The 9761-nt window shown below is 51.9% G+C and overlaps 1 protein-coding gene across 1 annotated transcript in view; it reads right to left on the minus strand.

Moving 5' to 3' along the window:
* Window positions 1–9605, minus strand: part of SMIM35 (small integral membrane protein 35) — an 83391-nt gene extending 73786 nt beyond the window's left edge. Inside the window, exon 1 of the mRNA XM_068987969.1 lies at window positions 9599–9605. Within this exon, the coding sequence (XP_068844070.1) occupies window positions 9599–9605 (7 nt within the window). The remainder of the gene's footprint in view (window positions 1–9598) is intronic.
* Window positions 9606–9761: the final 156 nt, after the last annotated feature.

The following is a 9761-nucleotide window of genomic DNA, read 5'->3' on the forward strand; positions in this document are numbered from 1 at the left end:
TCTTCATTGCCGTGCACAGGTTTCTCAATGCACTGGCTTCTCTTGTGGAATGTGGGCTCTAGGGCATGTGGGCTCAGAAGTTGCGGTTCCTGGGCTCTAGAGCACAAGTTCAACAGTTGTGGCACACAGACTTAGTTGCTCCACGGCAAGTGGGGTATTCCCAGACCAGGGATCAAACATGCATTGGCAGGTGGATTCCCTACCACTGAGCCACCAGGAAAGTCCAAAGAGGCAGTTTTGATGGCAGATTGCTGCAGCACTACCTGTGGAACCAAAGGTCACATGGCCAGCTCCTTTGTGAGCTTATCAGTCTCGAGACTTTGAGACTCACTGTCTCCTTCTATAAAACAGAAATATTATCCACACCACCCCCTAGGCATACATACAAGGTTAGCCTAGTGATATATGAGAATAGCCTCTGTAAACCAGGGAACCCTGTGCAGAAGTCAGGACTTTATGACTAAATAGAGCTTGTTCCAGGGAATGGCAGATTGGGGAGCATGACCTACACTGACCCTCCGCTGCCCTGGGCAGGAGCTGGGTGCTCGCTGCTGTGTGAACAAGTTGGGGCAGGTGAACACACTGGGGAGGAGGGGCCAAGCCTGGGGCCCCAAAGGCCAGGCAGCAGTGAGGCCATAAATCAGGATGGCACCCAGCGAGCTTCCTGCCCCTGAGCTAACCATTAAACCACTGTGCCTCATAACCTGCTATTTCCTCTAATGAAGCCCAGACAACTATAGCTCCCAGCCCTGGCAGAGATGAGACAGCCCTCCCTCCTCCCCCCACACCCCAGGGCCACTCCCTGGACCAGGTCCTGCACTGTGGCTTTGTCTTTGTAATGGTTCTCCCTCAAACCTATTCAACCAGATGTGCCAGTGAGACAGGAGCTAGGGAGGGAGAGGGCCCTGGGCAGAGGTCTGAGCCTCAGCCCTCAAAGGGAACATGTCCCTTGCTATCTGATACCTACAGCTGAGCCCTGAGGGGAAGCCTGGGACGGGAGGACTAGCCGCCCTGGTCTTAACTGGTTACTGACCACAAGGCCCCAATACACTATGAGCCACAGGAGTAAAGGGCTCAACACTTGAGGTCAGTCCAACCCTCAGGCTACCCTGGAGAAAGCAGGTCCTCCTTGCTCTCCTCCTTAAGTTGCTACTGATACAGGCCCAGAGGTGGCTGGGCTTGGTGGGACTCAGGAGAGTGGCCAGTCAGCAGGCAGCCTGCTGGCAGCGGGGATCAGGGAGCATGAGTGGGGTCCACTTCAAAGAGAGGCTGAGTCCAGGAGCCCACTCAGTCCTCGTGGTGCCTTCCTGGCTGGTAGACAGAAGAGTTGGGCCATGCAAACACCCAAGAGAGCAAGACAGGCAAAGAAGGGCTAGGTGCCCTCCTGTCCTCCAGGCCCCTCACTTGCTGTGACCCCCAAAGTAGCTGCACCCTTCCAACTGCCATTTAATCAGCCCCTCCTACTGGCCAGCCTCCAGACGGCTGGAAGTGGAACAAGAAGGTGCAGTGCCTAGGTTCTGGCCTGGAGGTGCTTGAATCCAGAGGAAGGGCGGCTCCTTAAGCAAAGGATCCCAAGGCAGTGTGAGCAATCCAATAACCAGAGGAGGTGCGAGGTCCCGGTGGAGCAGAGAAGGCAGCAGATTCTCCCTGGGGGTGGCAGGGGAGTCGTCCCAGAAGAGACAGTACTTGCACTTGACCTTGAAGCAGGCTCTCTCCAGGCAGGAGGAAGTGCATATGAATAGCAGAAAGAATGGCAGTGCAGTGGCAAGGGGGCGGGGGCAGTGGCCGGAGCAAAGGGCGCAGGCGCAGCGAGCACAGAGGGCGAAGCTGGGGTCTGGGCCCCTCCAGGTGTCATGCAGGCTCTCCATGGAGATCAGGTTCAGGGGCCCCACCCTGCCCTGGAGCTCGGAGGGGCTGGGCCAGAGTAAAGTCCCAGCAACTGCTTCAGGTTGAGCCACCCCCAAGAAAGGGTGAGGTTGAGCCACCTCGTCCCAAGAAATGGGTGCTGTGCCTTCTCTCTGCCCACACTAGACTCCCTGGTGACAGAGCAGACGTGGGCCCTGCACCCACGGAGCTCAGCGTCTAGAGCACTTGGAGGGTAGGAAGGGGTTGATGGTTATCAACAATCTCACCAACTCCTGCTTCACTGAGTATCACAGGCTGCAATAAGACATGGGAGCTATCAGAGCCAGACCAGGGCAGGGGCCTGGCTAGAGGTCAGTGGAGGCCAAGGGCTGCATAGGAGCTGGGATGTGGGGAGATGGGCCATGCTGGGTAGAGGGAACAGTGGGCTAGAAGGTGGACGTACAGCCCCAGGCCCTCTTCTGTCTCCCAGCGCTCTTCCCTCCAGCCCTGGGGGTAGAGCTCTGCACCTGGGTATGAGGAGAGAGAGAAGTGGTTTAGAAGCCAGGCCTGGTCTTTCCCCTGGCCTCTCCCTCACCCTTCCTGCCCCCACTCTGTGCCACTGAGACCCCAGCGGTCCTCTGCAGCAAACACCCTTCACTTCCAGCCTGTGCCCTTGACAAAGACTGAGAAATTCTGAGGAGCTAAATGTGGGAAGTGAGGAGAGACTAGTTCAGGACCGAGGGGGAACATTAGAAGAAACCAAAAACAGGGCTCGAGAACTCTGGCCCAACTTTTCTGAAGCCCAGAACTAACCCCAGGATAGCCGGAGACAGATGTTCTCAGGCCTGAAAATCTTGGCAGGCCTCTCAGATTTCCTCAGCTCATCTCCCCTCACTCTTCCTTCGTGCTCAGATGAAAACATCTGCCTCTCTGCTGCTGCTGCTGCTGCTAAGTCGCTTCAGTCGTGTCCGACTCTGTGTGACCCCATGGACGGCAGCCCACCAGGCTCCCCTGTCCCTGGGATTCTCCAGGCAAGAACACTGGAGTGGGTTGCCATTTCCTTCTCCAATGCATGAAAGTGAAGTCGCTCATTCGTATTCGACTCTTTGCGACCCCATGGACTGCAGCCTACCAGGCTCCTCTGCCCATGGGATTTTCCAGGCAAGAGTACTGGAGTGGGGTGCCATTCCCTTCTCCGATCTGCCTCTATAAAGCACCTCAAATGCCCAAGCAATGATCCCCCCCAACAGTGATTCCCCAAAACCTGAAATGCATTCATCTGTCACATTATTTTGCAAACATCAGAGTCACTACCAGACTGTGAGCTTTGAGAGGAGGGTCTGTGTCTCTACTGTCTCTTTTACTTATTTATTTATCGTTGGCTGCGCTGGGTCTTCACCACTGCACGGGTTTTTCTCTAGTTGTAGCGAGCAGGGGGCTACTCTCTAGCTGTGGTGCGCAGGCTTCTCGTTGCTTTTCTTACTGCGGAGCACAGGCTCTAGGGCTCCCCGGCTTCAGTAAGACTCGTGGGCTTAGTAGTTGCGACTCCCCGGCTCCAGAGCACAGGCTCCAGAGTTGTGGTGCATGGGATTAGTTGCTCCTCAGCATGTGGGGTCTTCCTGGACAAGGGATCAAACCTGCCCTGTCTCCTGCATTGGCAAGTGGCTTCTTTACCACTGTGTAAATAAGCCCGGGTCTGTGTCTGTTCCATCTTTTTAGCCCCAAACCTACCATAGGACCTAGCATAGAATAGGCACCTGATAAATGTTTGCTAACAAAGGACAAACAAATGACCAAAAACTGGAACCCCTGTAACTAGCAGTTTGATTTATTTGACACTGAAAACAAGATTAGCCAAGTCTGAATGGAAAAGATCCCAGATGCCACCAGAGGGGTTCCCCAGCTGTCTTCATCCCAGATGGGGCTGGGGTGAGGCCTGAGCCCACCTGGAAACCCCAGTGATAAGAAAGAGAGCGTCTGAGCCGGGCCAATGTGGCAATCCCCCTGCGACGTGATTAACTCCACCTCACAGCCTGCAGCTCTGTCACAATCACAGCAAGGAAATCATAAACAAGATTTAAGACTCAAAACCGCAACACCTCTCTCCACTCCTCCCTCCTAGACCAGCTTCCAGCTTCCTAGCATAATCCACATGCAACTGGAAACTCTCACAGGGTAGCGGGAGAAAGAAACACTTGAGGAAGAGGGCAAGAGGCTGCGTTGGCACCCCTTCAGGGGTGGGCACACGTCCAGGTGTGTCAGCACTGTCTTCCGTCACGAAATGTGCAGCACACCAGTCTGGCAGGGGCTCTGCCTGCTGGTATGGCTGATGCTTTAGGCATTTCCTGCAGTTAATTTCTTTCTGTATAACATGCATGCATGCATTCAGCACGTGCTCCCTTGAGCATACAGTATGTACTATGCACAGGCAAGACACGGTGGGAGATTCAGAGAATATCCAAAATCTAAGCTCATATGCTCCATATGCTCTCTATGGATGGAATTCTGCTGCTGCTAAGTCACTTCAGTCGTGTCCGACTCTGTGCGACCCCATAGACGGCAGCCCACCAGGCTCCTCTGTCCCTGGAATTCTCCAGGCAAGAATACCGGAGTGGGTTGCCATTTCCTTCTCCTAGAGGCAGGGGAAACTACTTCCCCCCACCTCAGGCAGAGCAGGGCACCTGTTCACCCACGGACGTGAAACAGAAAGGGAACAACGTAGCTGAGGTCACCCCACCTCACCTTCATTCCATTCCCACCCTGACACTGGGGACTACATGCATGATCATGCCTCTGATCCCCAGAGAAGAGGGTCCTGCCAAGGTGTTGGAGGACCTACCCTGGTGAGAAAGAATCACTGATGCTCTAAAGAGAATAGTAACAACAGCAGCTGCATCTCATCTCCACCTGAACACAGCAAGAGCAGCATTTTCTGGCTTGAGAAGCACATTCATATCCAGAATCTCCCTGAATCCTTTTTTTAATATGTATTTATTTGGCTGCACTGGGGCTTAGTTGCAACATGTGAACTCTCAGTTGCAACATGTGAGCTCTGGTTCCCTGATCAGGAATCAAAAAGGCCCCCTGCATTGGGAGCATGAAGTCTTGGCCACTGGATAGCCAGGGAAGTCCCAAGAATCTCTCTGCCTCTTACCCCAGCTCTCTGATATGTAGTGATCCTCCTTGTACAGATGAGGAGACCAAGGCTCAAAGAGCTCAAGTGACTTGAGCAGGATCACTTACCCAAGAGGAGTCAGGGCTGGGACCCTAAGCTCTGGGAGTTTGGGATCCAGTGCCCTGCTTTTCCATCCTGCCGTCCCCTCTCCTCGAAGATGTGGACCCATAAGACCTGAACTTCAACTAGAAACCATAAGACCAGAGGGCCCCAGTTTCCTATCTAGAAGCTGATAAATTTTATAATAAAGTATGCATTTAGGGAAGACTGCATCAGCTGGTACAATCAAACGGAATAAAGACAATGTCATTTTTGCAAGAAGACTGCATTCCTTGATAAGCTACTAAAGGTCACTAAGGAAGAAAGAAAACACAAGGACACAAGGAACCAGCGGGCATAATTAACTCAGACTTTCAAGAAGGCCTAGAACAAGTTTCATGCCTGATGCTACCTGGGAGAAAGCAAGTTACTATGAGATCACTAAGGACAGAGAATTGATTTAAAGAGAGAATGTTATGAGTAAATCAGCACTAGGACTAGTCTTATCTGGCAAGGAGGTAACAGCAGTTCCTTATTAATGGCAAGCCCCTCAGAATCATAGGCCCTAAGGAAAGGACTTTAGAGGTCTTCCAGATAAGTGGTTTCCCCAAATTTGGTTCAGCCTCAGAGCCCTTGGCCCCTCTGAAATCTAATATAGAATCCCACATGGAAAACAAAGAAAAAACCAGAGCTGGAGTATTTGAAAGAACTGTGACCCTCATCCACTCCTCCCCTGCCTCTCTCCTGCTGCAGCAACCTCTGGGGGCTCCGCCAAATCCCCCCAGGATTCCCCCAGAGCACTTCAGTGACCTTGCCTTTGTCTAGAACGGAAATTTCCTTCATGATTCAGCTTCTACTCATAGTCCTTCTGTGGTTCATAACAATCTTCCCTTTGCCAAGAGAAAGCCATCTTTATGTAACTTTTCCCATCTGTCCTCAGCATCCTTCTTGCCTCCACCTTGAGATGGTCCTACACATTTTTTAACCTTTTATCTATTTTTTGTTTTTGGCTGCCCCGGGCCTTGACTGTGCAGGCTTTCTCTAGTGGTGCTGAGCGGAGGCTGCTCTCTAGTTGTGGCGGGTGAGCTTCTCACTGGGGTGGCTTCTCTCTCTTGCAGAGCGTGGGCTCCAGGGTGCACAGGCTTCAGTAGTTGCAGCTCCTGGGCTCTAGGGCACGGGTTCAGTAGTGTAACACAGACTTAGTTTCCCTATGGCATGTGGAATCTTCTCGGACCAAGGATCGAATTCATGTCCCCTGTGTTGGCAGGAAGATTCTTAGCCACTGGGGAAGTCCAGCCCTGCATATTTTAAAGGACCACCTCTGTGCTACCCGAAATCTTCACTTCTCTGGCTCCTGCATCCTCCAACCTCTGTTCATGGAAAGATCACATACATCCCATGACATCACTTCAGCTCCCCTAACTGCCCTGGTCATTCTCCCCCGCAGGGCATCCTCAGCCTTCAGTTCCTTTCCTGAAGTCAGAACCTAATGAAACCACAAAACAGCTACCATTTGCTCTGCTCCTGTTACACACAGGCTAGACCCTCTACTAGGCTTTCTCATTAATAACTAATGATATTTTAGTATCTATTATGTCAAGCCCTTCCTAGGTTCTTTATTAATATTGTGAATTATTAATTTAAGTAATACAATATATACCCCATGGGCACAAGGACTTTGCCTACTTGTTCATTGCTCTGTCTCCAGTCCCAGAACAGTGTCTTACTGAATGGACAAAGTATTAGTATTGTTGTTGTGATTAATATTTATTGCATTCCTACTATGTAATAGGCAACGTGCTATATGCTATGCATATTTTGGTCTCATTAAGAGGAAGACACTGAATCTCTGTCTAGCTCTATCCATGTCTCTGTCTCTCTCTTTCACTCCTCTCTCTCTCTCACACACACACACACACACACACATACACACCCTTGAGGCTCCCAGGGGTTAAATAACTTGATTGAGGCCCATGCTCCATCCATCCAGTATGAAACACAGTCTCCTCTAGAAAACACCAGCCCAGAAAGGAGAAACTTCACCAAGCGCTCCCAGTGTCATCTGAGTGGGCAGGAAAGCAGGGGGCTTCCTTGGTGGTTCAGTGGTAAAGAATCCACTTGCTAATGCACAAGCTTGGGTTCAGTCTCTGAGTCAGGAAGATCCCCTGGAGAAGGAAATGGTAACCCACTCCAGTATTCTTGCCTGGGGAATCTCATGGACAGAGGAGCCTGGCAGGCTACAGTCCATGGGGTCACAAAAGAGTCAGACACGACTGAGTGACTGAACGATAACAATGGGAATCCAGGAAAGGAGCTTCACGTTGTACAACTGCAAAGTAATAGGTGCGGAGCAGCTACGGAAGCAGCGCTGAAGCACCGTTTTCAGGATCACGAGTTCAGGGTTCACAGGCAGAGATCCCAGGATCTCTACAAACTTCAGCCAGGAGATGGCAGCTCTGCTGCAGCAGCCAAACAGGCCCACTAGAAGCTGGTTCTCTGGCCTCATGCAGAACGAGGGAGAATGCTCAGTCCTCCCTGTGGGGAGCCACCTTCAGACCCTCCTCCAATGCTGCGGGGAGTCCTGCTCCCCAAGCCCCCGGGGCATGTTGGAGGGGTGAATTTTCACGTCAGGAAGATCCGCTGAAGAAGGGAATGGCTACCCACTCCAGTATTCTTGCCTGGAGAATTCTGAGGACAGAGAAGCCCAGTGGGCTACAGTCCATGGGGTCGCAAAGAGTCAGACATGACTGAGTGCCTGAACAACACAACAGTTTCTCTGCACATCAAAGCACTGTGTGCATCATCTCAGCTCATCCTCACCAACAACCCTGTGAAACAGATCGTATTCTCCCCATTTCACAGATGAGGAAACAGAAACACTGAGTAACTTGCTCAGGATCACATGGTTGGTAAGGAGTGGAACTAGATTCAGGCCAGTGCTCCTGACTCAGAGTTCAGAGGGTACAAGAGCAGAGACACCCCTCCTCAGACCACAAACACCAAGTGAGCGGGACCATGAGCAAGTCTGTTTGACCATGAGAAGACCAGATGGGGGTTTCTGTGAGCTTGAAAAGGTGCACTGAACTAGCAGGTAAAGTACCTGATGGAAACTTTCTCGCTGTCAGGTTTCATCACAGTAAGTTTTATCACACCTGAGTTCCGAAGGAAAAAACTCGGTCCAGATGTTAAGTGATTTACCTAAGGCAAATAGTAGCTTATAAAGAGCTCCGCAGGTAAATAGAAGAGTCAGATTTCATAACACCAAAGTCCCTCGTCCCTCCCCACCATTTCTCTCTGTGTTAAGGTTTAAAGGACAATTCAGGACAGGCAAAGGGAGTGTGGATTTTTCAAAGGCAATATAAACTTTGTGGGGTTCTTTTATCAACCTCAGCCTGCATCACGGACGGCTGTTCCTTAGTTCAAGTAAATTGCTTGGTTTAGAGAATACTGCCAAGCTCGGAGATCCATCAGCTCTTTCCAAAGGCAAACCCCTAAGGGTCCCTGTCAGTCTGGGTGGCCTGCCTCCTGACGGCTCTCCTGTCCCCTTCAGCCTCTGCGCAGGCATTGCTCTCAGGTGTGCAAAGGTGGGGACACCTTCCTTCCCATCACACCCTGCAGGGAAGGGAAAGTGGGCTGGATGGAGCCACTATCAGAAAGCAAACTGAATAAAGTAGAAATGCTAAGAGAACTCAGAGAGGCTGCAGAGAAGGGGCTGCTCCTCCTGAGGCCGAAGGATGGCCCTCAGGTGGGATTTGTAGGAGCAACAGGTAACAGCAACATCAGCTGGAGGCAAGGGCTCTGCACTGGGGAACCCCAGTTTCCTTCAGTTTGACTCAACCCAACAGGCATGTACTAATACCTCCTGCCAGCCCTTCACAATGTCCAGCCATGTGACCTGGGGCAAGACAGCACAGTGCCTCTGGACCTCAGTTTCCTCACTTGTAAGCCAGGAATTGTCACACCTTTGCTCTCTCCCCTGGCCCTACCTGGAGTTGAGAGCTGTGCCTGATCACAAAGGCTGATTCTTAATTGATGGCAGTGAACAGCAGGCTGGCCACAGGATAATGGCTGGTCACCCGACACTTCCCTTCCGCCCCAGGCCCTGCCCTGGAGCCATTATACTCTGGGATGGGGCCAAGGTGTTCAGCTCAAGTTGCCAACAGGTCAGCATCTGTGTGGCTTAGAACAAGGCAAAATGGTTTTGAATGTAGCAGCTGAGACTGAGGTTGGTCCAAAGGAAAGCATGCCATCATAAGGACGTCTCTGCCCAAGCCAGAGTGAGCAAGGGCGTATCCAGAGGCCCCTCCTTGCCAGGGTGGGGATACCCACCTGTGCGTAGCCAGGGCTGGGGGGCTCTGCCTGGCCATGGGCTCTAACAGTTCAGAAGATACTTGAAAACAGCATGATCTGTCATCTCTGAGAACCTTCCATGTACTCAGGGCTGCTGCTTCCCATCCAGGCTCGTCTCACAACACTCACACCCTCCTTTCTTGACTCGTGATCCCTCAGCCCCACTCACGGCCACCCTCCTTACCTTACCTGTCATGGCTGAGGCACCCTAAAGAGAGTGTACTCGCTTCAGCCTGCCAAAGGCATCAGACCGTGGATAGATAGTATGTAACTGCTTGCCGTCAGGTTGGGAGTAGGATGCAGGTTCATGGGTCAGAACTGTGTGAGGCCCCTCAGAGCAGCCCCTGAGCCA

This window comes from Capricornis sumatraensis, chromosome 16, assembly GCF_032405125.1.
Source record: "Capricornis sumatraensis isolate serow.1 chromosome 16, serow.2, whole genome shotgun sequence".
In the NCBI taxonomy this organism is placed as follows: Eukaryota; Metazoa; Chordata; class Mammalia; order Artiodactyla; family Bovidae; genus Capricornis; species Capricornis sumatraensis.